The sequence below is a fragment of the Scylla paramamosain genome, chromosome 24 (assembly GCF_035594125.1).
Source record: "Scylla paramamosain isolate STU-SP2022 chromosome 24, ASM3559412v1, whole genome shotgun sequence".
NCBI classification, from domain to species: Eukaryota; Metazoa; Arthropoda; class Malacostraca; order Decapoda; family Portunidae; genus Scylla; species Scylla paramamosain.
The window spans coordinates 12,458,328-12,486,327 of NC_087174.1; the positions used below are offsets into that span (position 1 = coordinate 12,458,328).

The 28,000-nt window shown below is 40.0% G+C and overlaps 1 protein-coding gene across 1 annotated transcript in view; it reads right to left on the bottom strand.

Moving 5' to 3' along the window:
- LOC135112521 (titin homolog) overlaps window positions 1–28,000 on the bottom strand; it is a 111,425-nt gene that overhangs the window by 7,042 nt on the left and 76,383 nt on the right. The window contains exons 32-52 of the mRNA XM_064026936.1: window positions 14,820–27,967; window positions 14,436–14,609; window positions 13,929–14,117; window positions 13,178–13,358; window positions 12,807–12,950; window positions 12,342–12,449; window positions 11,891–11,908; window positions 10,953–11,063; window positions 10,360–10,516; window positions 9,804–9,997; window positions 9,137–9,309; window positions 8,818–8,926; window positions 8,409–8,563; window positions 7,797–8,018; window positions 7,170–7,271; window positions 5,973–6,002; window positions 4,990–5,138; window positions 4,293–4,471; window positions 3,524–3,677; window positions 2,937–3,050; window positions 1,671–1,889 (exon numbers count right to left, since the gene is read on the bottom strand). Coding sequence (XP_063883006.1) covers window positions 1,671–1,889; window positions 2,937–3,050; window positions 3,524–3,677; window positions 4,293–4,471; window positions 4,990–5,138; window positions 5,973–6,002; window positions 7,170–7,271; window positions 7,797–8,018; window positions 8,409–8,563; window positions 8,818–8,926; window positions 9,137–9,309; window positions 9,804–9,997; window positions 10,360–10,516; window positions 10,953–11,063; window positions 11,891–11,908; window positions 12,342–12,449; window positions 12,807–12,950; window positions 13,178–13,358; window positions 13,929–14,117; window positions 14,436–14,609; window positions 14,820–27,967 — 16,030 coding nt within the window. The remainder of the gene's footprint in view (window positions 1–1,670; window positions 1,890–2,936; window positions 3,051–3,523; window positions 3,678–4,292; window positions 4,472–4,989; window positions 5,139–5,972; window positions 6,003–7,169; window positions 7,272–7,796; window positions 8,019–8,408; window positions 8,564–8,817; window positions 8,927–9,136; window positions 9,310–9,803; window positions 9,998–10,359; window positions 10,517–10,952; window positions 11,064–11,890; window positions 11,909–12,341; window positions 12,450–12,806; window positions 12,951–13,177; window positions 13,359–13,928; window positions 14,118–14,435; window positions 14,610–14,819; window positions 27,968–28,000) is intronic.

The window sequence follows — 28,000 nt, forward strand, 5'->3', positions numbered from 1 at the left end:
TAAGGGAAGCTACGAGGCATCAGAAGGTCAATACGTGGCATTCCTTTTGACATCTATCTACGGCCACCTGTCATCACTGCCCATAAAAATCATCACCTTAACCTCTTGATTGTTATTTGGTATATCTTTTCTTGATTACTGATCATTCTGAGACATCTTTACTTGTTATATAGCCATCTCTTATCTTTAAACTAGGTAGAAATTGCAAAATCTATTCTTTTTAATCCCCTTCCTTGAAAATGCTTGAAAGATTTCATGCATTACTTTTGGTAGTGGTAACTTTCTCGTATGGCAGTGAATGTGTTAAAGCGTTCTACTGACTTGGCATTAACAATTGATTCCTGAGTCTATTCCAGTCATCTGCCATTGTTTGAGAACCATCTTTTTAATAATAAAACAGTCGGTTTCAAATTTTAACATATGATTTCAATAGACGCCACTGATTGAAAAAAAAAGTGATGGAATAGTGCAAGATATAATGCCAGTAGCCAGTATCTATCTATCCATCTATTATTTTGTTTCCTTGAGTAAATAAAATTATTGTCTCAGAAGACTGCCATAAAGTTAACAGTAACTCTCTCTCTCTCTCTCTCTCTCTCTCTCTCTCTCTCTCTCTCTCTCTCTCTCTCTCTCTCTCTCTCTCTCTCTCTCTCATTCTAGTTTCCCCCAGACAGGAAGAGACGCACCGATACTCAGACAGACATATCGGGTTCCGTGAGAGCGAGATAGCGTTCTCTTTCCTCTTTCCTGACGGGCCACGCGACGCAGAGAGAGAGAGAGAGAGAGAGAGAGAGAGAGAGAGAGAGAGAGAGAGAGAGAGAGAGAGAGAGAGAGAGAGAGAGAGAGAGAGAGAGAGAGAGAGAGAGAGAGAGAGAGAGAGAGAGAGAGAGAGAATGAAAGAAAACTGTACATCGGAAAGGGTAACTTGATCAAACACACACACACACACACACACACACACACACACACACACACACACACACACACACACACACACACACACACACACACACACACACACACACACACACCAGATAAATAATAACTTAAGACACTTACACTTATCATCAAATTTACATGACAGGACAAAAAATAGAATACTATAACTTAATGCCTTAAATAAAGCACAAATGCATGGGCACCTATAACTAAATGCAATAAAAAAATAATAAAAGAAACAGAAGCTAGTTATTTTTTACCATGCTCTTCTATGCAACTACACTTTAAAACTATAATAATAACAATAAATAACAGTGCATATATACTAAACATACAAACACATTCACTAAATATAACAGACACACCTAGCCAGAATTTATCATGAGTCTTACGTCAGAGAGAGAGAGAGAGAGAGAGAGAGAGAGAGAGAGAGAGAGAGAGAGAGAGAGAGAGAGAGAGAGAGAGAGAGAGAGAGAGAGAGGAGAGAGAGAGAGAGAGAGAGAGAGAGAGAGAGAGAGAGAGAGAGAGAGAGAGAGGAGAGAGAGAGAGAGAGAGAGAGAGAGAGAGAGAGAGAGAGAGAGAGAGAGAGAGAGAACTGTCCTTGAGTCAGCATGAAAACAAAACCAAATTAAAGATAAAGGACAGAGCAAGACTAAGAAAGATTACAAGATAAGAGATCACATCAGGAACCTCAGAGAACAGTACTGTGTCGATCCACCAACTCCACTCACCTCAAGGCCATACGTCGCTTGGTCGCAAGGTCGGAGTCAGTGCACAGGACAGACACGTGACACATAGACTCGATATGACCCATCTCGTTCTTGGCGGTGCACGTGTAGATCCCGCCGTCGGTGTAGTCGGCACTTCGTATCTCCAGAGTCGCAATGCCGTCAGGGTCGAGAGAGAAGGAGTGCTTGCGGGATGGCCTGATGCGCTGGCCATCCCGGTGCCTGAAGGTGGGAGGCGAGGCATAGGTGGTGAAGTCAGGAGGCACATAGAAAGAGGAATGGAAAGAGAAAAGTGAATGCACAAGAGGTGATGGAGATAGGAAGTGTGGCAAAGATACAAATGAGTGATAGAGACAAATATATAGTTGAGAGGCAAAGAAAGTTAAATGTAAAGGAGTATACATGGGAAAGATGAAATGTGGAAAAGGTCATGAAGAAAGGAAGTGAGGCAGAAATACAATTTAAAGGCAAGGACAGAGAAGAATGGAAAGATGAAATGCAAAAGAGGAAGGGATGGGGATGGGAGGTGAAGCAAAGATATAGTTGAGATGTACAGGCAGAGAGGAAAGAAGATAAGTGTGGTCATGGTTCAGATGGGGTGAAAGAAGGTAGTGATGGAGATTGGAAGTGAAATGGAAAGAAAAAAACCATGGGAGAGAGAGAATCATAAACATGGGAAAGATATGGAAAAGGTAACAAGAAGGAAGAAGTGATGAAGATGGAACGCCATCAGCAGAGGAATGGAAACCAAATTCATGAAAAGAGGAAATTTTCAAGAGATGAAAAAGACAGGTAGTGATCAGAATATCACTGCCAAGATCATAAACAAACAAAATCCAAAAAAAGCCATAAGAACTAACAGAACACATGAATAAAAGAAAGAAAACAGAAGCAATGAGAAAACAGGAAAATCGAACATATGTAAAAGTTCACAGAAAACCAAGGAATATATACACAAAGAGAAATAGAGAGACAGAAGAGTGCTAATAAAATTACTTTGAAATGAAAAGAAAGGAAAATATCAGACAAAAAGCAACTATAAAAGAAAATTTTAAATATTACAAAAAATACAGATTAAAGAAAAAACAAGCAAAGTATATACAAAAACACAAAATATAATAAAATATCAAACAAATACATCACAGAATACATATCTAACACTGCACTTTTATCATACTAATATACTACCCTCTTCTGCATCAGTGTACTAATAACACCATGCCTATATGCATTCCCTGAGGAAGGGCAGGGTGTTGGCGGGTGACTCACCAAACAACTCCTATGGTGGGGTATGCCTCAATGACTGTCTCCAAGAAGATGGTCTCCTCCTCTCTCACACTCACGTCCTCCAGCTCTTTCAGGAACATGGGTGAGATGTAGGACCTTTGGAGATGAAATACAGAGGTTATGAGAAATGCTTAGATATCTGCTTGATGGTGATGAATGGTCCCTTCTCTGTCTACTCTTGGTATCACAGAGGTGCTTCCAATACTCTACCAAAAAGTCACAAAATCGTTATCAGTTTATTTTCCAGCTCCTGGAAGATAAAATGCAGAGGTTATGAGGAACATTTAGGAATTTATTCAAGTTATGAATGGTTCTTATCCTGCCTACTGTTAAAATCATAATGTTGTTTCCAATATTCTATCAATAAAGTCACAAAATCATTATCAATTTATTTTCCAACTCCTGGAGATTAAATACAGAGGTTATGAGCAATCTTTAGGCATATGCTCAAATATTATGAATGTTTCCTACTCTGTCCATTGTTAAAATCAGTGTTGCTTCCAATACTCTATCGAAATAAAGCCACAAAAACATTATCAGTTTACTTCCGACCTGCCTCCACCACTCACCTTAGGCCAGTGTCCACAATCAGGCGGCAGCTGCACAGGATGGATCCATGAGCATTGACGGCACAGGCAGAGTATACGGAAGCATCGGAGTGGGAGGCATTGGAGATCTCAAGAGTGTGGAAGTTGCCATCCTCCTGCCATATGATGTGTCCCTCTGCACCACAACAACTTCTCGTCAGTACATCATGAGTGGCTTATTATCCTTATCACACTTGATGTTACCTACTATCAAGGTTACCTGAACTAATTAACAAACGAACCATAACATGCCTTGCCCATTACTTTTTCATTAGCAAAGTATCATTGCTAATATCACCTACATACGTTTCCTAAACTGAACAAACAAAGCACCATATCAATACATAAACAGCTATAAAACTAAAATTACTACAATAAAGTAATGAACCAAGCACATGAACCTTTTCAGTAGTAACATTTCCAGAAGCATTGTCAATAATACCAATTCCCCAAAATTAACAAAACATCATGTCAGTATAAAAATTGTTATCAATTTAAAATAATCGACTACTATGATTAAAAAGCAAGAAATGAAAATTAAAATAATTAGTATCAAGCATCAAGAAAAGCATATCAATATAAAGGAATCAATACAAAACCAAAATGAACAGAGTACAATAACAAATAAACAAGAAATGAGAATAATGAAATAATCACCATCAGGGATCAAGCAAGATATATCATTATAAAAATCATAAAATCATACCAACAGTATACAATAAACAAGAAACAAAAATGATGAAACAATTACCATCGGGTGTCACCAGATTATCGTCCTTGAACCAGGTGACTTGAGGACGAGGAATACCCACAATCTGGCAGGTGAGGCGCACCGGGAAGCCCACCTGAACCCGGCGATCTCTGAGACGCATGGTAAAGTGTGGTGCCATGCTGGGGGCACTGTCCAACCTCGACAGTGCCATCAGGTTGCTGCAGGAGGAGGAGCACTCAGGTTAGCCAAGTAAAAAAGTGATCTTGGATTGGATTTAGGCTTCACCTGAACACTTAAGTAATGCAAGTAACATAACTAACAACATACAATAACTCGGTTAATGTTGGAATATCTATAGCTTTGTGTCTAGTAGTGCAAAGAAAAGTGAATCTCCAGGGATTTCTGAACTAAAAAAATAATCTAAACAATACTAATACAACAATATCATACTAAGTCATTTTTAGAAAAGAAACCACAGAGCTGATGTATCTAAATGAGGTAAAATAAACTGACAAAATTGCATTATCCTGTAAAAATTTAACAACTTATGTAATTACATGCACAAGAATTTAAAGCCAACAAAATTACATAACCTAGAGTATAAATCACACAGCTGACATATATAAAATGAAGAAGTAAAAGTCATAAAAACTACATTAACTTAAGTAACAGTAACACAACTAATGTATCTAAACAAAAGTGAAGCTCAACAAAGCTACCATAGTGCCACAAGTACCTGTTGATGCGCTCCTGAGCCTCAAGGACGGAGCAGTCATGCGTGGGAGTGAGCCTGGCGAAGGTGGTGACCCGCCCGCCCGGGTTCACCGCCTCCAGCTCATACTTGCCCTCATCCTCCCACTGTAGGTCGTCAATCCTCAAGCTCACCTGAGAAAACACATGCAAGGAGTTACTGGCTGGTTTAGACAGAGATGTACAAAAAAATAAATAAATAAATAAGAGTTCTGGCAATATTATTCTATTCTGAGAAAACGCTACAATTTATCAACTACATGATATAAAAATTATTAAAAAGAAGGAAAGGTAAAGATAAATGACATCAAATATATTTAATGCCTAAAACCCACAACACTAATTAACATGATCACATCCTTATAATTCTTCTGCTACCATAATTTAAACTAAAATTGTGTTTCTGGATTGGTATTAATAATTGTATAGCTTTCTTACTTAATCAAACTTAACATAAGTGAATTACACATAAATTGGGTTAATAGCACTTGTTACATATTGGTAAATGCTGGAAATAAAATAAAACAAAATAAAATAAAATAAAATAAAATAAAATAAGCATGCAGCACAGTTTAGAGAAATCAGATAATTGTGATAGATATTTCAAATTCATCTTTGAAGATGATCTTGGTTATTAAACATCAAAGTGCTGCAAAATAAAGTTAACACAGAAACAATGATAAATGAGAAATAAATCAACAAAGCATGATAAAATAAAAGATGGTCATTACTCAAAAAAATATAATAGCTTAATTATGCCCACTGCTTCAGAACATTAGGTCACATTTAGTACTTAACATCCTGGTTCATATCAAGAATTTCCACTTCATTTCAAGCAGGAATCAATAAACATTACATCATTCACATGACATGATAAAGGAATGCAGAGGTTAAGCATGAAAGGAGCCAGATCACCATAATGGTTCACCATACTGGGTCACCATGTTGGGTCACCTCCTGACACTCTACCTTGATCACCAGACCAAACACGTTGTGAACCTGCAGCCCCAGCACCGCAGCATCACAGCAGCACAGGGTTGGGTCAGAGGGACAGTGTGAGCATCAGTGGCACAATCTTTACACTCCTTAGTCTTAAATGTTACCTCTTGTCAAGACAGAATTACATGACCATATACATATCATTCATTCATCACACTGACAACTGCTTCAATATAAGCTTATGCAGTTAGCTATGCACAGAATCTAATTTTGGGCAGTTTATGACAAAGGAGGAGCTTAAACACACACACACACACACACACACACACAGAGGATAGCAACAAAGATGGTACCAGAACTGGAAGACTTAAACTTGAAAAGATGGGATCACAAACACTAAAAGAGAGAAGAGAAAGAGGAGACCTGATAACAATGTACAAATTAGTAAACAATATAGAAAGAACACAGAAATGACTTGGTACCAAAGATGGAGGAGGGAGAGAGACAGACAAGGGGACATGGGAAGAAAATAAAGAAGAATGGATGTTCAATTGACATCAAGATATACAGCTTCCTGTATTGAACTATTGAAATCTAGAATGATTTGAAGGAAGAGGTGGTTGTGGCAAACAGTGTACACATGTTTTAAAGAGAAACTGGATATATATGGTTATGGAAACAGGACAAAATGAGCTCGTGCCCTGTACAATACACCTAGGTAAATACAACTAAGTAAATATGCACATACACACGTTACACACACGCACACAAAAAACCTAGATATCTGGAATGGACTAAAAGAGGTAATAGAGACATAGAGTATACATCAACTGAAGGAAAGACTGCATAGATATACAAAGACAATACTTAACGAGTATAGCTTGGATTCTAAACTCTAAATATGTAAAAACTGCTAAATATATATACACATACATATAACTAGGTATACTAAAAGATATATATATATATATATATATATATATATATATATATATATATATATATATATATATATATATATATATATATATATATATATATATATATATATATATATATATATATATATATATATATATATATATATATATATATATATATATATATATATACTGAAATAAAACTAACTCCAACTAGGGAAACACACCTAGATATATACACAAACACATAACTAGGTATACTTAAGGAAACACAATGAGGCAGACAAGGTAAGAAGGTAACACCCACTGAGCTCTCTGTGGAGAAGGATGAGAAGCGAGGGTAGCGTTGAATGTCCACGTAGGTGCCATCTTTGTACCAGCGGACCTCAGGCACCGGCTCTCCTGTCACCTGTGATGTAGATAGGGGTACTTGTCTTTTTTTTTTTTTCATATGAAGAAGACATTCCAAGAAGCCATGCACACATACATTCCAAGAAGCCAAGGACACAAAAATTTGGATAGAAAACTGAGGAAAATTTCCTCTTTTTATCAAATTTCTTTTTTCATGTGATGGAAGCTGGAGAAAAAAATGATCTACTAGGTTACTGGTTTTAAAAAGGTTAAACAGGAAGATCTCCAAACTACAAGATAAGAATAGTGTAATGCAAACATTGTAGTTAATTTTTGTATGCAATATTTTCTCACTACACATGTTATTTTCCACAATTGCCACAAAGAAGTTAAGAAAGCATAATAAAATGCACTATAATAACAGTAATTGGTATGAAAACATTCATAAAATTTCATATACAAACTTGCATAAAGACAAATACAACACCTTATCACCAAGGTATTATCATCAATATGCTTTCTATGGTGTTCAGTTCACAATATCAATATCATATTATCACAGTGGTCTAGTCTTGTTCCCTACCTGGGCATCAATGCAGATGGAGCTGCCTGGCATGGCCCTAACATGGTGCGGCAGGGCATGGGGGAAGCTTGGAGGCTCAACACGTCGCCCCACTCGGATGGGCTGGGGAGTCATGGCCGCCTCACCCCACCCATACTTGTTCCTTGGGGTCACCCGGAATAAGTACTCACGATCGGTCTTCAGGTTGTACACGTCAAATGATGGGATGGGGGACACACCATACTGTGTGAGAGAACTTAGATATGAATTCTGCTCCTGGATTATACAAGTTTCCTATGTCATCAATGAAAGTAACCTCAGATTTTATTAACAAAAAGATGTAGTATTGTGGACCATAAAACTATTCCTTTCCACCAGGGGCCGACAGGGCTAAAAATATGAATGTGTGTGTGTGTGTGTGTGTGTGTGTGTGTGTGTGTGTGTGTGTGTGTGTATGTGGAGTGCCTTGTCTGGGCCACCCTGAGATTGCCAGCCTGGCATATAGATAAATAGATAAACTGGCTGATAGATAGATAGACAGATTAGAGATTTCAAAATATCAACATCTGTGTAGCATCCTTAGCAATATTATTATAGTCAGCTGAATACTATCCTTGGCACCCCCTCACCCACCTCCTGCCAGCGTGCTTCCTCCCCAAGTATCCACCCCTCCACCTTGTATGCATTCACCACCACACTGCCCATGTGCTGTGGCTTGGCCCAGTGCAGCGACACCCAGTTCCTGCCCACATCTCGGGCCTTTGGAGTGCCAACCTTGCCCGGGACATCTTGAGAAAGAGAACAATGACAGTTATAAATACTAGTAACACATCACTAACACAATCCCAACCTCTGCTCTTTCTCAACTTAAAAAAAAGTAAACAAGAGAATAATTACATTTATAACCACTTTAATAACATTTCTTACTCAATAACACAATCACAACCTCTACCCCTCAACTCAAAGTAAAGGTAGACCAAGATATGGCTCCAATCAACTATTTCCTTTTCTTCTCCTCAACAGACAAATGTGTTCCTCTCACCTCTGATGAACCTGCCGGAGGTGAGTCGTGGCTCCTCCTCTACGTTGACAGGGAACTTCTCATCCCGGCCTCGTGGGGAGTAACTGCGAGACCGGAAGTTCTCCCTCACCTGTATTTGAGATTACTTATACATTATTTCTTGGAATGGCCACAGAATTTCTTTTGCTCGAAGTCATATGCAGAGAAAAGATTACTGTCTAGGTCAGGGATAGAAAGAATAAGGACAGCAGACTAAACTTATGGTATTTTCAACAGTACAAGTCAGAGACCATTCAGGGCATACAAGGCAGACTGAAACAAAGAACAGGTGAGGACTGACCTTGACACTGCAGTAAGCCCTGACGGAGCCACTGATGTTCTTGGCCTCAACAGTGTAGGTGCCAGAGTCTGAGATCTGAGCACTGCGGATCACCACTGAGTGCTGGTTGTCCCGCACTGTCTTGTGGGCACGGCCCGTGTTCACCACATCCTGAGTCCCTTTTAGCCATGACACTGGAATGCAACACAGGGCACATTACTCCAGTCATTGTGAATATAAAAAACTGTTATTATCGGTGAGTTAGCTGTGTGGTCTTGTGATTAGATTTTGGTAAATATTTGTCACTCTGGTCATTGTGAATATAGAAGATTGCTATTACCATTGTATTAGCTGTGTGGTCTCGGTGAAAAGATTCTGGCAAACATTTGTCACTCTGGTCATAGTGAATACAGAATATTGCTATTCTCAGTATATTGGCTGTATGGTTTCAATGAAGAGATTCTAGAAAAAAATTTGTCACCAAGTCCAAAACAATGTAATGATTCACACACATTTATATCCTGTCACCTTCATGGATTAAAAAACATTCAGTTATGTACCAACATTTTCATAGTTTTCCTTCTTGTTAACAAAATCATAGCTATAATTTCTAAAACATACAACTGAAGTGTCAGTAACAACATAAAGCCATCACATTTTCTCCCTACTACTGTGGTCCATGGCTCACCCCTGGGTGTGGGCTCTCCCTGGACGGTGCAGCTCAGGTGGATTTCCTCGTCCCGTAGCACTGTGATCATGCTCTCAGGGCGCGTGGTGAAGATGGGCGCCCTCATCTCCTTGTCTCCCTTCTCAGCCTGTGCCCCACGTCGGGTCTTGGGAGTGCCAAAGTTGACAGTGCTCATGGTGTATGACTGTCCATACCTACATAGGAATGATGGGAGAAAAGTTTGTATATGACCTGTATTCATTATGAACTTTCTAAAATAAAACTGATTAACTAAAATTCCTACTTATTACAGAGTCATTAGGAAACTTTAAAGATGATTAGATAAATTTATGGATGAGGATGATAGGTAAAAATACCAAGGTAGGTAGGTTTCATACAGGGACTGCCATGTATAGGCCTAACAGTTTCTTAAAGCTTCTCTTACTTTCTTATGTTTCTATATTCTTGTGTTCTAGTAGTAGCTAGCAGGTTGTGGACAAAAAAAGCTGTTTTGATAAGTACTACAAATACAAGTAAATGAGACACATCTGGTAATTCATGCAGGAATTTTACACACTTGTTTGTGATCCTGCAGGAGTAGCAGCCCAAGTCCTTGGAGGTGACCTGGAACACTGTGAGGGTGTGGGTCCCACCTGTGGCCGAGATGCGGAACTTGCCTGATGGATGCAGCAGCCTTCCATTGAACTGCCACAAGACCTCGGGGGTGGGGGAACCTGGGAGACAAAGAGACAGTGCTGGGAGGCTGACTTTGTTTTCCCTACATGTAAATCTACTTTCATTGTACTTTTATATCTAAAAGTATTTTCAATATACTTTTATACATTTAAATCTATTTTCACTTCACTGCATGTAGATTTACTTTCAACATATAACAATACATGAGATAATACATTAATTTATCTTTGTAAGACTGCTATTTCATGATTTTATACAGGATAGATTTTAATAAAGCAAGAAAAAGAACAGTAAAAGGTGATTCCACCTTTAGGATGAGGAAATCCTGTCTAATAATGATTACAAAACAACAAATACAAGTATATCTATGCATTTTGACACATTCTTTCAAATACTCGAACATGCAGTTCTCAGATTATCACATCCAGTACAGACACCTTGCTTGCTAACTACATAACAACTGAATCAGCCCACCTGCCACCTCCACCTGCAGCGTGAGTGTGCCATTCTCCTCCACAAACTGGTCACACAGCTCACTGATGAAGCGTGGGCACTCACTGTCATCTGGCCGGCCATCGTGTTTGCCTTGGGTGTGGAAGAGAATAAGTTAAGTATGGTATTTAGATGACCCTGTTGCATGGTCCTGCTCTGATTAACAATAACTTATTTCTAACACTTGGAAAGAAATAAGAAGCTAAGTGTGGTACTGAGATGAACCAGATGCAAGGTCCTGCTCCGATTAACAATGGTTTATTTCTAACACCATCAGGGGATAATAAGCTGTATCATTACAATACAATGAATCACAATGATGTATACTTGTTCCTGATGAACACAAAATGAGTCATGTTGCTTAGCCTGAACTCTCCTCCCTTCACTCTATATCTAATTTTATTTCATTTATTCATTGATTTCATGTTCATGGTTACAATGGAGTAAAATGAAAAAAAGCAAAAAGTTCCTATGACTGAATATCTATTTTTTTCAAAATTAATTCTTTAGTAGCCAAGAAATTTATTTTTGAATAACCATGTCTATTAGACTGCAGATCAAAACACAAAAAAACATAAAGCAAACAAAAAAGCAAAACAATAATTATTAATGTACATTAAAGAAATAATAAATTATTTGAGTAATTTGTTCTGACATACAGTAAAAGGGACTTCCACACAATTAGAAACAACTGACACACTATGTGTGAACATCCCTACAAGACCATTTTCACAGAACTGATGTAACATAAGTAAGTCAAGCATCAATATTTATTTCTGAGACTCAGTGGTTGGAGACAAAATAATTACTTAAATTAGTAGCTTCTGCATTTAAAACTCATCACAAAACAACCATAAATAAACACAAAACACAAAAAAGATTTAGATTTTATTATGTAACACTTCATGAGATTTACTCACGTTGTTTCTCAAGCAGAGCTGGAAATCAGTTAAAAAATTACTCATAAAATGTATAAGAGGTATTCATACTTATTTATCTAGCTGTGAAGTTTTGACTTAAATTATAACCTGTAGTATGTGAACTTATCATGTAACTCTCATATCAACTTACTCATAATTATAACCTGCAGTATGTGAATCTATCATGTAATTCTCATATCAACTTACTCATATCAACCTACTCCCATTAACCTACTCATATTACCATCCTGTGACCAAAACCATCATATAATTCTAACATTGAGCTACTGAAGGTGAAACCATCATGTAATTCTCATATTACCTCTCTTCCGGTCACATTTCCTACAGCAGAGTGATAAAGGGAACACCAAAACTTACTCTGAACTTCATATCATTTGTATTCTAGTCATACTTCTTACAGCAGAGTGATAAAGAGGACAGCAATACTCACCCTGGACTTGCACTGCTCCGGATATCTCATCGCGATACACTCTGTTCTCAGCATGACAAGTGTAGTTCCCTGAATCAGCGGCACGAGGAGAAGTGATGATCAGTTTGCCTGCAAAAGAATAGAACAATAAAACACTAATATAACAAACTAATAAACACATTCAATTATACATTTTTTATAAAATATACAGACCCCTCTAGAGCAGCATCATTTCAAATTTGCCCATGAACTTCCAAGCTTACATACATATTTTTAAGGATAATGTAAAAAAGTGACTTACTCAAAGGCTCCTTAGGGATTAACTTCACATATTTTTTACATATGATGAATAAGAACCACCAACAAAGCAAAGAGATTAAGCTAAGAACCTTAGTCATATTTTTACTGTTACACTCACAATTCGATAGTACAAAGCAAAGAGACTAAGGCAATGAACCTCAGTGCTACTTTCACTATTACACTCACATATGCCTTCCTCAGTGATGGAAGTCTGGAAGCGCGGTGAGGCAGGCAACCTGTCAGCATCCTTGAGCCAGGTGATCTTGGGCTGAGGGTAACCCATCACATGGCAGGACAACACAAGCTGGTCATCCTCACTCACATATCGTTCTGGCAGACACACATAAGTAAAGTAGGAAATAGGAACTCCCATGTAATGCAGCGATGATATTCTGTGTGCCTGGATGCTAAAAAATAGGCCTACGCAATCATTTAACTTCTCTTTCATTAAAGCAAAAACCAGCAAAGGACTCAGTTCAACTCTCACATTAACTAAAGACAAGAAAATTTCAGTCTTAACACAACTATATGGAAGTGTGTGTGTGTGTATGTGTCACCTCTCAGGCTGGTGGTGAAGGTGGGTGGAGTAGGCTTATGGTCTTCCTCTCCTTTCACCCGCAAGTCACAGGTGGTGGAGACACGGCCATGGCGGTTCCTGGCAGTGCAGGTGTACTCGGCGGAGTCACTGCGAGTGACATTGCACAGCTCCAGGCAGGCCACTCCCTCATGGTTGATGACCTGTAAGTGATGCATAGATGAGTCAGAGTGTAACAGGATGATAATTTGCAAAGAAAATAATGACAGACAACTCCTACCCTCTCAATAAGAATGATGCGTTTCTGAGATATAGCATAAGACTGGGCTACCTGTACAGAGGACCTGCAGACTTATTTAATTCGTGCCACTGAGCATTAAATTATATTACTGTGTTCTTTCTCATTTTTAATTCTCATTTTAATTGTTTTTTCACAGTTTCTAGTTTTTTTTTTTTTTAACTCAACTGAAATCTTACAAGTTTTCATCTAATTTTAGTATCCTTTTAGGTGATTCTTAGACATTTCTGTCTTCAGTGTAACTCTTAACTTTGGATGTAGCTGCTCTAGATCTAAAAAAGTTTCAATTTTTATGTACAAATTGACTAAATCAAGTATATATTATTATTATCATTTTCATTATCATCAAAGCAATGCCTCAAACTCAAAGACAGTTATATGATCATCTCCCTTCACCTGACTCAAGTATCCTTCTTCACATTCATAAACATTCCTTCATGTCTCTGAATCAACAGTACACAGCACAGCACCTCACCTTGACCCGCTCATCCTCCCGCACTGGATAGCCACCCTTGAACCACTCTATCTCTGGTGAGGCTTCATCCATCGGGTACAAGATGTTGCAGGTGAGGCGGATGCGGCTGCCCTTCACTGCCTGTCTGTCCTGAAGCTTTGTGCTGAACTTTGGTCGGCGCTTGGGGTCACGTTTGCTCAGGTAGTCACCCTAAAGATTGCCAGGAAATTATGCAAATATCCATGCTTTCTTGCTATATTGGATAAATCTTAATATGTTTTGGTGTTCTTAATAATGAAGAAATGCAAATAATGGATATATTCTCAGTATTCTAAACTGGTGAAAGCACCTAAAAGTAAAGTTAAGTAAGTTAAGCAACAGTAAATATAATCAAGAGTGAATATGTCATGATGTGAACTGGAGTAAATTTTTTTTTCTCATTATAAGGAGCAAAATCCAGAATGGCTGCAGGAATATTTCAGCTGCATTTCTATAATAACCAAGAGGATTTCTAAAATGCTTTCTTACATCTGGAGTGAGGGGTCTTCTCTCCAGCGAACCGTATCTGTCCACAGAGAGGAGCTCCTTCTCTGAGTACTCAATCTTGTGCCTAGATCTCTCATTTAGCTCTCTGTCCAGCTGCTGCTCCTCCTCCTGCCAACGTTTGCGCTCCTCAGCTTTCTTCTGGCGCCTCTCTTCTTCCTGAATGATGAAGGGCAAGGGTCATTAAGAGGAAAATCACTATATATCAATTGTGGGGGAAAAGCCAGAGATCATAATCATCCTTTCTTAAAATCACATAGGTAGTGATTGAATTAAAAAAAATGATGCAACTACATATCACAATGATTAACACAGTCAGCAATAGTAAATACACAATTTTTGTAATATATAAAGTGCCATAATTCTTGCCTTCCTCAAGAACTCCTCTCCTTGTTTCTTGATTTCTTCTTCCCTCCTCCTCTTCATCTCCTCTCGCCCTCGCAATTCTTCCTCCAGCTTCTTCTTTTCCATCTCAACTCTCTTTCTTGACTCCATCTCTCTTCGTTCTTCCTCTTCAGCCAAGAGCTTATCTAGCTCCTCCCTCTTCCTCCTCCTCTCTCTCCTCCTTTCTTCTTCCTCCTCCATGCGTCTTTCATCCTCTTCCAGCTCCTTCTGCAACCGTTGCCTTCTTTCCTGCTTCTCTTTTTCCTTCCTTCTTTGTCTTTCCATTTCCTTCTCCTTCATTGCCTTTTCTTCTTCCTCTCTTTGTTTCTGCCTTCTTTCTTCTCTTTCTGCCTCTTCTTTGGCATATTTAGCCTGTCTCTCTTTGTATGCCTTTTCTTCCTCCATCATTCTCTGTCTCCTCTTCTCTCTTCGGTCTGCTTCTTCCTTCATTATCCGTTCTTCTTCCTCTCTCATCATTTTCTCCTGATCCTGTCTTCTTTTCTCTAGCTTTTTTAGTCTGTCCTCTTCATCCTTTAGTTTCCTCTGTTCTTGTTCTTCTAAGTGTCTCATTCTATCATCATGCTGTCTTCTTTTCCTCTCAGCTTGCCTTTCTTCTCCCTTCTTTAGAGTCTCTTCCTCTTCTTTCTTTCTTCTTTCTGCTTCCTCCTTCCTCTTCTTCTGCCTTTCAGCAAACTCCTGCTCCTCTTTCTTTAGTTTCTCTTCTTCCTCCCTCCTTCTCCTGGCACGTTCATCCTCTTTAGGTGGTTCTTCCTTCTCCTTCTTCCTGAGGATCTCCTCCTGCTGGCGAAGTTCAGCAGCTCGGGTGGTCGTCATTGCAGAGTCCTGAGCCTTGTCTGCATCCTTCTGCCTTCTTTTCTCAACCTCTGGAGACTTTGCCTTCTTGAGAGATGCTTCATTATCCACCTGACTTGCCCTTCTTCTTGGAGGTGGCTCAGGAGACTTTGCCTTCTCCACTTCAGTTTTGGCTTTGGCTTTCTTAGTTTCCTCCTCCCTAAGACTTGATCGCTTTCTCTCAGGGGATTTAGCTTTCTCAGCAGCCATGATCTCAGCCTCCTTGACACTTGACCGCTTCCTTGGCTTTGGTTCTGGGGACTTGGCACTCTTCTCCTGTTTCTCACTCTCTTCCTTCTTAAGTTCTGGAGACTTGGCTTTCTTGTCAAGCTTCTTAGCCTCCTCTTCCTTCTTTTCAGCTTCCTCCTTCTTCTCTTCTTCCTTCTTACATTCAGGAGACTTGGCTTTCTTGTCAAGCTTCTTAGCCTCCTCCTCTTTCTTTTTAGTTTCCTTTTTCTCTTCTTCCTTCTTAGGTTCAGGAGATTTGGCCTTTTTATCAAGCTTTTTAGCCTCCTCTTCCTTCTTTTTAATTTCCTCTGCCTTCTTTTCTTCCTTTTTGAGTTCTGGAGACTTAGCCTTCTTATCAAGCTTTTTAGCCTCATCCTCCTTCTTTTTAGTTTCTTCCTTCTTATCAAGTTTCATAGCCTCCTCCTCTTTCTTTTTAGTTTCTTCTTTCTTCTCTTCTTCCTTCTTACGTTCAGGAGACTTGGCTTTCTTATCAAGCTTTTTAGCCTCCTCTTCCTTCTTCTTTTCAGTTTCTTTCTTCCCTTCTACCTTCTTATCAAGCTTTTTAGTCTCCTCTTCCTTCTTTTTGGTTTCTTCCTTCTTTGGTTCAGGAGACTTTGCCTTTTCATCAAGCTTCTTAGCTTCCTCCTTCTTTTCAGCTTCCTTCTTCTCCTCTCCCTTCTTATCAAGCTTTTTAGCCTCTTCTTCCTTCTTTTTGCTTTCTTCCTTCTTCATTTCAGGAGACTTTGCCTTCTTATCAAGCTTCTTAGCATCTTGTTTCTTTTCAGCTTCCTTCTTCTCTTCTGCTTTCTTATCAAGCTTTTTAGCCTCCTCCTCTTTCTTTTTGGTATCTTCTTTCTTCTCTTCTTCCCTCTTAGGTTCAGGAGATTTTGCTTTCTTATCAAGCTTCTTTGCCTCTTCCTGTTTCTTTTCAGCTTCTTTTTTCTCTTCTTCTTTCTTATTAAGCTTCTTAGCCTCCTCTTCCTTCTTTTTATCTTCTTCCTTCTTCTTATCTAGCTTTTTAACTTCATCCTTCTTTTCAGCTTCTTTCTCATCATCTGTCTTCTTATCCAACTTTTTCACATCTTTCTTCTCTTCTTCCTTCTTACCTTCAGGAGACTTTGCTCTCTTATCAAGCTTTTTAGCTTCCTCCTGCTTCTTCCCAGCTTCTTTCTCCTCCTTTTCCTTCTTAGCTTCTTCTTGCTTCTTTTCAGCCTCTTTCCTCTCTTCAGCCTTCTTGTCAAGTTTAACTTCTTTCTTCTCTTCCTCCTTCTTAGGTTCTGGAGATTTTGCTTTCTTATCAAGCTTCTTTGCCTCCTCTTGCTTCTTTTCTGCTTCTTTCTTTTCTTCTTCCTTCTTGTCAAGTTTCTTAGCTTCATTCTGTTTCTTCTCTGCTTCTTTCTTCTCTTCTTCCTTTTTGTCAAGCTTTTTGGCATCTTGTTTCTTTTCAGTTTCTTTCTTCTCTTCTTCAAGTTTTTTAATCATCTCTGGCTTTTTCTTTCCTTTTTCTTTCTCTTCTTCTTCCTTCTTCTTATCATGCTTTTTACCATCTTCTTTCTTCTCATCTTCCTTCTTAGGTTCAGGAGACTTTGCTTTCTTATCAAGCTTCTTTGCCTCTTCCTGTTTCTTTTCAGCCTCTTTCTTCTCTTCTTCCTTCTTATCAAGCTTCTTTGTCTCTTCCTGCTTCTTTTCAGCTTCTTTCTTCTCTTCTTCCTTCTTATCAAGCTTCTTAGCCTCCTCTTTCTTCTTTTTAGCTTCTTCTTTCTTCTCTTCATCCTTCTTAGGTTCAGGAGATTTTGCCTTCTTATCGAGCTTTTTAGCCTCTTCTTCCTTCTTTTTAACTTCTTTCTTCTCTTCTTCCTTCTTATCAAGTTTTTTAGCTTCTTCTTCCTTCTTTTTAGCTTCTTTCTTCTCTTCTTCCTTCTTATCAAGCTTCTTAGTCTCCTCTTCCATCTTTTTAGCTTCTTTCTTTCCTTCATCCTTCTTAGGTTCAGGAGATTTTGCCTTCTCATCAAGCTTTTTAGCCTCCTCCTCCTTTTTAACTTCTTTCTTCTCCTCTTCCTTCTTAGGTTCAGGAGACTTTGCCTTCTTATCAAGTTTCCTTGCCTCTTCCTGCTTCTTTTCAGCTTCTTTCTTTTCTTCCTTCCTATCAAGCTTCTTGGCTTCCTCTTCCTTCTTTTTAGCTTCTTTCTTTTCTTCTTCCTTCTTATCAAGCTTCTTAACCTCCTCTTCCTTCTTTTTAGCTTCTTCTTTTTTCTCTTCCTTCATAGGTTCAGGAGATTTTGCCTTCTTATCAAGCTTCTTTGCCTCTTCCTGCTTCTTTTCAGCTTCTTTCTTCTCTTCTTCTTTCTTATCAAGCTTCTGAACCTCCTCTTCCTTCTTTTTAGCTTCTTCTTTCTTCTCCTCTTCCTTCTTTTTAACTTCTTTCTTCTCCTCTTCCTTCTTAGGTTCAGGAGACTTAGCCTTCTTATCAAGCTTCTTTGCTTCTTCCTGTTTCTTTTCAGCTTCTTTCTTCTCTTCTTCCTTCTTATCAAGCCTCTTGGCCTCCTCTTCCTTCTTTTTAGCTTCTTTCTTCTCCTCTTCCTTCTTAGGTTCTGGAGATTTTGCCTTCTTATCAAGCTTCTTTGCCTCTTCCTGCTTCTTTTCAGCTTCTCTCTTCTCTTCTACTTTCTTATCAAGCTTCTGAACCTCCTCTTCCTTCTTTTTAGCTTCTTCTTTCTTCTCCTCTTCCTTCTTAGGTTCAGGAGACTTTGCCTTCTTATCAAGCTTCTTTGCTTCTTCCTGCTTCTTTTCAGCTTCTTTCTTCTCTTCTTCCTTCTTATCAAGCCTCTTGGCCTCCTCTTCCTTCTTTTTAGCTTCTTTCTTCTCCTCTTCCTTCTTAGGTTCAGGAGACTTTGCCTTCTTATCAAGCTTCTTTGTCTCTTCTTCCTTCTTTTTAACTTCTTTCTTCTCTTCATCCTTCTTGGGTTCAGGAGATTTTGCCTTCTTATCAAACTTTTTAGCCTCCTCTTCCTCCTTTTTAGCTTCTTTCTTCTCTTCTTCCTTTTTATCAAGCTTCTTAGTCTCCTCTTCCTTCTTTTTAGCTTCTTCTTTCTTCTCCTCTTCCTTCTTAGGTTCAGGAGACTTTGCCTTCTTATCAAGCTTCTTTGCCTCTTCCTGCTTCTTTTCAGTTTCTTTCTTCTCATCTTCCTTCTTATCAAGCTTCTTTGTCTCTTCTTCCTTCTTTTTAGCTTCTTTCTTCTCTTCATCCTTCTTAGGTTCAGGAGATTTTGCCTTCTTATCAAGCTTTTTAGCCTCCTCTTCCTTCTTTTTAGCTTCTTTCTTCTCTTCTTCCTTTTTATCAAGCTTCTTAGTCTCCTCTTCCTTCTTTTTAGCTTCTTCTTTTTTATCCTCTTCCTTCTTAGGTTCAGGAGACTTTGCCTTCTTATCAAGCTTCTTTGCCTCTTCCTGCTTCTTTTCAGCTTCTTTCTTCTCTTCTACTTTCTTATCAAGCTTCTTAGCCTCCTCTTCTCTTTTAGCTTCTTCTTTCTTTTCTTCCCCTTCAGGAGATTTTGCCTTCTTATCAAGTTTCTTTGCCTCTTCCTGCTTCTTTTCAGCTTCTTTCTTTTCTTCCTTCTTATCAAGTTTCTTAGCCTCCTCTTCTTTCTTTTTAGCTTCTTCTTTCTTCTCTTCATCCTTCTTAGGTTCAGGAGACTTTGCCTTTTTATCAAGCTTTTTAGTTTCCTCCTTTCCAACTTCTTTCTTCTCTTCTTCCTTTATATCTAACTTTTTACCTTCCTCTTCTTTCTTTTTAGCTACTTCCTTCTTCTCTTCATCCTTCTTAGGTTCAGGAGACTTTGCCTTCTTATCAAGCTTCTTTGCATCCTCCTGCTTCTTCTCTGCTTCTTTCTTCTCTTCTTCCTTTTTATCATGTCTTTTGGTTTCCTCTTCTTTCATTTTATCTTCCTCTTCCTTCTTTTTAGCTTCTTTCTTTTCTTCATACTTCTCAGGTTCTGGAGACTTAGCTTTCTTATCAAGTTTCTTTGCCTCTTCCTGCTTTTCAGCTTCTTGTTTCTTCTCTTCCTCCTTTTCAAGCTTGACAGCTTCCTCTTTTTTCTCTTCTTTCTTCTTAGGTTCAGGCGACTTTGCTTTCTTATCAAGCTTCTTTGCATCTTCCTGTTTCTTCTCTGTTTGTTTTTTCTCTTCTTCCTTCTTGGGTTCAGGAGATTTTGCCTTCTTATCAAGCTTTTTAACTTCCTCTTTTTCAGCTTCTTCCTTCTCTTCTTCCTTCTTTTCTAGCTTTTTAGCTTCCTCTTCCTTCCTTTTAGCCTCTTCTTTCTTTTCTTCTTCCTTCTTGGGTTCAGGAGATTTTGCCTTCTTATCAAGCTTCTTAGCCTCTTCTTGGTTCTTTTCTGCTTCTTTCTTTTCTTCTTTCTTCTTATCACTGATCTTCTTAACTTCTTCCTGCTTCTTTTCAGCTTCTTTCTTAGGTTCAGGAGATTTTGCCTTCTTGTCAATCTGTTTAGCCTCCTCTTTCTTCTTTATAGCTTCTTCTTTCTTCTCTTCTTCCTTCTTAGGTTCAGGAGACTTTGCCTTTCTATCAAGCTTTTTAGCTTCCTCTTTTTCAGCTTCTTTCTTCTCTTCTTCCTTCTTATCTAGCTTTTTAGCTTCATCTTCCTTCTTATCTAACTTTTTAGCTTCCTCTTCCTTCTTATCTAGCTTTTTAGCTTCCTCTTCCTTCTTAGCTTCTTTCTTCTCTTCTTCCTTCTTAGGTTCAGGAGACTTTGCTTTCTTATCAAGCTTCCTGGCATCCTCCTGCTTCATCTCTGCTTCTTTCTTCTCTTCTTCCTTCTTATCAAGCTCTTTAGCTTCTTCCTTCTTTTTAGCTTCTTTCTTCTCTTCATCTTTCTTAGGTTCAGGAGACTTTGCTTTCTTATCAAGCTTTATAGACTCTTCTTGCTTTTCTTCTTTCTTCTCTTCTTCTTTCTTAAGCTTTTTAGCTTCCTCTTCCTCCTTTTCAACTTTTTTCTCTTCTTCCTTTTTATCAAGCTTTTTAATTTCCTCCTTCTCCTTTTCAGCTTGTTTCTTCTCTTCCTTCTTTTCAGCCTCTACAGATTCATCTTTCTTCTCTTCTTCCTTCTCAGGTTCAAGAGACTTTGCTTGCTTGTCAAGCTTTTTAGGCTCTTCCTGATTCTTTTCTTCTTTCTTCTCTCCTTCCTTCTTATCAAGTTTTTTAGCTTCCTCTTCCTTCTTTTCAGCTTCTTTCTTCTCTTCTTCCTTCTTATTAAGCTTTTTAGGTTCCTCCTTCTTTTCAGTTTCTTTCTTCTCTCCTTCCTTCCTATCAATCTTTTTAGTTTCATCCTTCTCCTTTTTAGCTTCTTTCTTCTCTTCTTCCTTCTTATCAATCTTTTTAGTTTCCTCCTTCTTCTTTTCAGCTTCTTTCTTCTCTTCTCCCTTCTTATCAAGCTTCTCAGTTTCCTCCTTTTCAGCTTCTTTCTTCTCTTCTTCCTTCTTATCAAGCTTTTTAGTTTCCTCCTTCTTCTTTTCAGGATCTTTTCTCTCTTCTTTCTTTTTGGGCTCAAGAGACTTTTCTTTCTTATCAAACTTTTTGGCCTCTTGTTCTTTTTCAGCTTCTTTCTTGTCTTCTTCCTTTTTATCAAACTTGTTGGCCTCTTTCTGCACCTTTTGGTCTTCTTCCTTCTTCATTTCATGAGCCTTTGCTTTTTCATCTGTTTTTTTAGATTCTGCTTGCTTCATTTCAGTGACTTCCTTCTCTTCATCTTTCTTACCAGACTTTTTAGCTTCTTTTATCTTCTCTTCCTCCTCCTTATGAAGCTTTGAAATTTGTTCTTCCTCTTTTTTAGCTTCTTTCTTCTTAAGCTCAGGAGACTTTGCTTCCTTAATCTCTTCTAGCTTATTTTTGGCATCATTCTTTTCATCTTCATTCTTTTCTTTGGACTCCTCAAGTTTTGTAAGCGATTCTTCTTTCATGGTGAGGATTTCTTCTTTCTTTTTCTCTTTTGCATCTTTTGTTTCACACACCTCTTCCATCTTTTCAACTTTCAGAGACTCAAGTTTAGCTAGAAGCTCCTCTTTCTTGGCCTTAATTTGTTCTGGAGTTAGACCAGCAGTAGCAGCAACAGCCTCGACATCTTGAGCTCCCTCCTCTTCCAGCTTAGCCTTCTTAGCAGCAGCTGAATCCACTTCAGATACCTTTACTGCTTGAGCCTCGTCTTTAACTTTCTTTTCTTCAGCACCAACTAACTCAGCACCAGAAGCTTTCTTAGCTTTTTTATCAGCATCCTTCTTCACAGGTTTCTCTTGCTTTCCCACTTCAGATATTACAGGAGGTTCTCCAATGGTAGCAGACTCTGCTGCACCTTTCACTATGCCAGCAACAGCTTTCTCTGGATGAGCTGCAGGTTGCTGAGACACAATTGCAGCTTCAGACTGCAGGTCAGGCTCTTGTACAATAATGTACTCTGCAACTGATCCACCTTTCTCTTCTGCAACTGTCAACATTGATGACACATCCTCCTTACTAAAAGCACGGAGATTAGCATCATCAACATCAGCTTCCTGAACTATTATTGCCTCCCTGGCTGTATCAGTAAGAACTTGAGCCCTATCACTCATTGCTCGCATGTACTCACCAAGGTCCTTAAATTCACCTGACATTGCCATTTGTTCATAGCTCTGTACAGCCTCATGAAGAATTTGTTGAGGGTAAGCCTGTGTCTCCTGTATACTCTGCTGAGACAGTTCCCCAACCTGGGAAGGACCTTCCCTAATGGCAACTATCAGAGCTTCCCGGTAACTTGGGTCAATCTGTAGAGCCACCTGCTGCTCAGGTGTGAGTGCTTCAAAGGCCTCCACATACTTTGCTTCAAATGAAGCAACATCTTCCATAACCTCAACACTGGCAACCTTATAACCTTCTTCCTCATGGGACTTGGCTTTTTCCACTTCAGCCTTGCTTTTAGTAGCTTTCTTAGTTTCTTCCTCCTGAACACCTGAACTAGTTTGATCTGGTGATTTGGCCTTCTTCTTACTATCCTCATCTTTCTTCTTACCTTTGGCTGCTTTCAAATCTAAGGATAATTCAGCAGTAGCTTCATCTTCACCTTTCTTCTTCGCCTTCTTCAAGGACACTGTAGCCTCTTCCTCCACTGAAGGCTCTCCAGCTTTCTTCTTGAGAGCCACAGTGGCATCCATCTGAATTGAGGATTCCTCATACAATTCTGTCCTGGGCTTCAGGTTTGACCCAGTTTCAGGACTTGCCTTGGCATGCTGAGCATCTTTTCCAGCTTCTTCTTCCTTAATACCTAAACTAGTTTGATCTGGTGATTTGGCCTTCTTCTTCTTACTATCCTCATCTTTCTTCTTAACTTTGGCTGCTTTCAAATCTAAGGATAACTCAGCAGTAGCTTCATCTTCACCTTCCTTCTTGGCCTTCTTCAAGGATACTGTAGCCTCTTCCTCTACTGAAGGCTCTCCAGCTTTCTTCTTGAGAGCCACAGTGGCATCCATCTTAATTGAGGATTCCTCATACAATTCTGTCCTGGGCTTCAAGTTTGACCCAGTTTCATGACTTGCTTCCTCTTCCTTGTTGCTGTCTTTAGCAGACTCACCTACAGCATCTTCTGTGTCCTTCTGTACTTCTGTATCTTCACCAATTTCTCCTGCTTCTGCAGTCTCTGCTTTCTTGCCAACTACTGACACAATGGCTGATTTTACTTCAGAAACTTTAGATGCTATAGCAGACTTTACTCCAGAAACAAGGCTCTTCTTCCTTTGTTTTCCCTTCTTTTCTAGTGACTCTTCCTCCTTAGACAAGCTCTCTGATGCATCCTGAGCCTCACCTGCTGCTGCCTTAGACTCAGCGGTTTCCTCTTCCTTCTTGGCTGATTTTTTTATCTTTTGAGACTTTTTCTTCTCTTTAGTCTCTTGTGCTTCTTCAGCAGGTTTCTTTTCTTGCTCTGCATTTGTCTTACTCTTCTTACTAGCACTGTCTTTTTCATCTTTATCTTTCTTTAATTCTTCAGTTTCAAGGGATTCTGATGTGAGTGACTCAGTGCTTGGCGTTTTGCAGAGCTCTGCCTCCTTCTTAGCTTTCAGAGTCTCAAGTTTAGCTAGGAGCTCCTCTTTCTTAGCCTTAATTTGTTCTGGAGTTAGACCAGCAGTAGCAGCAACAGCCTCAACATCTTGAGCTCTCTCCTCTTCCAGCTTAGCCTTCTTAGCAGCAGCTGAATCCACTTCAGATACCTTTACTGCTTGAGCCTCACCTTCAACTTTCTTTTCTTCAGCACCAACTAACTCAGCACCAGAAGCTTTCTTAGCTTTTTTATCAGCATCCTTCTTCACAGGTTTCTCTTGCTTTCCCACTTCAGATATTACAGGAGGTTCTCCAATGGTAGCAGACTCTGCTGCACCTTCCACTATGCCAGCAACAGCTTTCTCTGGATGAGCTGCAGGTCGCTGAGAGACAACTGCAGCTTCAGACTGCAGGTCAGGCTCTTGTACAATAATGTACTCTGCAACTGATCCACCTTTCTCTTCTGCAACTGTCAACATTGATGACACATCCTCCTTACTGAAAGCACGGAGATTAGCATCGTCGACATCAGCTTCCTGAACCATTATTGCCTCCCTGGCTGTATCAGTAAGAACTTGAGCCCTATCACTCATTGCTCGCATGTACTCACCAATGTCCTTAAATTCACCTGACATTGCCATTTGTTCATAGCTCTGTACGGCCTCATGAAGAATTTGTTGAGGGTAAGCCTGTGCCTCCTGTATACTCTGCTGAGACAGTTCCCCAACCTGGGAAGGACCTTCCCTAATGGCAACTATCAGAGCTTCCCGGTAACTTGGGTCAATCTGCAGAGCCACCTGCTGCTCAGGTGTAAGTGCTTCAAAGGCCTCAGCATATTCTAAGCCATATTGTTCAGCAAGTTGCAAAGGCTCCAAGGAATCACTGAAATCAGCTACAGTTTCCTGAGCTTGTAGATGTTGAGACATGTCTTGGACAGAAGAGAGCACCTGCTGCTGCTGCTGCTCTGCTATACCAGTCATTAAAACTTGGCCTGCTTGTGCCTTTTGAGCTTTAGCTTGTTCCAGTTTGAGTGTCTCTGGAACATCACCACAAACAACCTCAGCAGTCTCCAACACAAGTGCCTGTTTCACCTCTGTCTGGACACCTTCCTTTACCTTGGCATGCTGAGCAACTTTTCCAGCTTCTTCTTCCTTAATACCTAAACTAGTTTGATCTGGTGATTTGGCCTTCTTCTTACTATCCTCATCTTTCTTCTTAACTTTGGCTGCTTTCAAATCTAAGGATAACTCAGCAGTAGCTTCATCTTCACCTTCCTTCTTGGCCTTCTTCAAGGACACTGTAGCCTCTTCCTCTACTGAAGCCTCTCCAGCTTTCTTCTTGAGAGCCACAGTGGCATCCATCTTAATTGAGGATTCCTCATACAATTCTGTCCTGGGCTTCAAGTTTGATCCAGTTTCATGACTTGCTTCCTCTTCCTTGTTGCTGTCTTTAGCAGACTCACCTACAGCATCTTCTGTGTCCTTCTGTACTTCTGTATCTTCACCAATTTCTCCTGCTTCTGCAGTCTCTGCTTTCTTGCCAACTATTGACACAATGGCTGATTTTACTTCAGAAACTTTAGATGCTATAGCAGACTTTACTCCAGAAACAAGGCTCTTCTTCCTTTGTTTTCCCTTCTTTTCTGGTGACTCTTCCTCCTTAGACAAGCTCTCTGATGCATCCTGAGCCTCACTTGCTGCTGCCTTAGACTCAGCGGTTTCCTCTTCCTTCTTTGCTGATTTTTTTATCTTCAGAGATTTTTTCTTTTTCTCTTTGGTTTCTGGTACTTCTTCAGCAGCCTTCTTTTCATGCACATCTGCTGCTTTCTTATCTTGCTCTCCACCCATCTTACTCTTCTTGTTAACACTGCCTTTTTCATCTTTGTCTTCCTTTGATTCCTCAGTTTCAAGCGATTCTGAAGTGAGTGACTCAGTGCTTGGTGTTTTGCAAAGCTCTGCCTCCTTCTTTGCTTTCAGAGTCTCAAGTTTTGCTAGGAGTTCCTCTTTCTTGGCCTTAATTTGTTCTGGAGTTAGACCAGCAGTAGCTGCAACAGCCTCAACATCTTGAGCTCCCACCTCTTCCAGCTTAGCCTTCTTAGCAGCAGCTGAGTCTACTTCAGATACCTTTACTGCTTGAGCCTCATCTTTACCTTTCTTTTCTTCAGCACCAATTAACTCAGCAGCAGATCTTTTCTTATCCTTCTTCTCAGCATCCTTTTTAACAGCTTTTTCAAGTTTTCCCATTACAGGAGGTTCTCCAATGGCAGCAGATTCCACTGCACCTTCCACTACACCTGCAACAGCTTTATCAGGATGAGCTGCAGATTGTTGAGACACAACTGCAGCTTGATGACTAGCATCTTCAACATGAGCTTCCTGAACCATTATTGCCTCCCTGGCCATCTCAGTAAGAACTTGGGCCCTGTCACTCATTACTCGCATGTATTCACCAATGTCCTTAAATTCACCACACATTGCCATTTGTTCATAGCTTTGTACAGCCTCATGAAGAATTTGTTGAGGATAAGCTTGTGCCTCCTGTATACTCTGCTGTGACAGTTCCCCTACATGAGACTGAACTTCCCTAATGGCAACTATAAGAGCTTTCCGATAATTTGGGTCAATCTGCAGAGCCACCTGCTGCTCAGGTGTAAGTGCTTCAAAGGCCTCTGCATATTCAAAGCCATATTGTTCAGCAAGTTGCAAAGGCTCCAAGGAATCACTAATATCAGCTACAGTTTCCTGTGCCTGTGAATGCTGAGACATGTCTTTGACAGCAGAGAGCACCTGCTGTTGCTGCTGTTGGGCTACACCAGCCACTGGAACTTGGCTTGCCTGTGCCTTTTGAGCTTTAGCTTGTTCTAATTTAAGGCTCTTAGGAGCATCACTAACAACTTCAGCAGTCTCCATCACAAGTGCCTCTTTCTGGGAAGCATCCTTCACCTTAGCATGCTGACTGGCAGTACCCTTGATTTCAAATGAAGCAGCATCTTCCATGACTTCAACACTGGCAACCTCATACCCCTCTTGTCCAGAAATAACCTGCTTTGCCTGTTGCTTCTGTATTTGTTGGATAGAGGGAACCTTCCCTTCACCCTCACACACTTCTGGAACCTGAACAACGGCTGCTTCTCCTGTGTCATGCACTTTCTGTAAAGATGCTTTCCTTGCTTTCTTTGAAGGTCTCTCTTCAGACTCCATGGATTTGGCTTGCTCTACTGCCTCTTGACAGCCAATTTCCAAGGCTTCCTGCATCACTTGGCTTGCCTGCTGCTCACTGATCTTGCTGATACTAGTCATGTCTGAAAGTGTTCCTCCCTCAGATAAGGCCTGCTGTTCCTGTGTTACAGCTGCTTCATGTGGTTCTATGGAACGCTTTGCCTGTTTCCTTTCAGTTTTCATGGGCTGCAGGCCAGTCAACACGGCCTGTTCTTCTGTTTCTGCAACATTCAGTTCAGGCAGCACATGACCTTCAGCCTTGGTGGCATGCTGCTTTTCACTGGTGAGTGTTTTTTCTGCAGCACTCATCACCTGTACCTCCTCAACCATGGCTACTTTGCCTTTCATGAGGACACGCTTCTCCTCACCACGTTCTTGTAGCATGGATAGTCCTTGTTCACTAAGGACACGAAGGTCATGCTGAAGCACATCTTGCCTGTTGACTTGAGCCACAGCCTTGCCCTCTGGATCCACAGTGTGTGCTGAGAGGGTCTCCTCCTCCCAGGACTCCATGTCAGACAGGTCAGCAATATCAGAGCGCAGTGCCTCCCTCTCCTCTACAACAATGGCCTCCAAGGGTGAAAGCTCCTCCACATCTGCCTCAGTGCGGGCATCATCATATGTCAGATCTGTCAAACTCATGTATTCCTCAAAGGCATCATTCTCCACATCAATCACCATGGCCTCCATCAGAACAGGACCCTTACAGGAGGTTTCCCGGATAAAGCGGAGAGGTGGAAGCTCAGCCTGAATGTTCTCATGTGCTGCAATAATGATAAGTGGAATTATAGTAATTT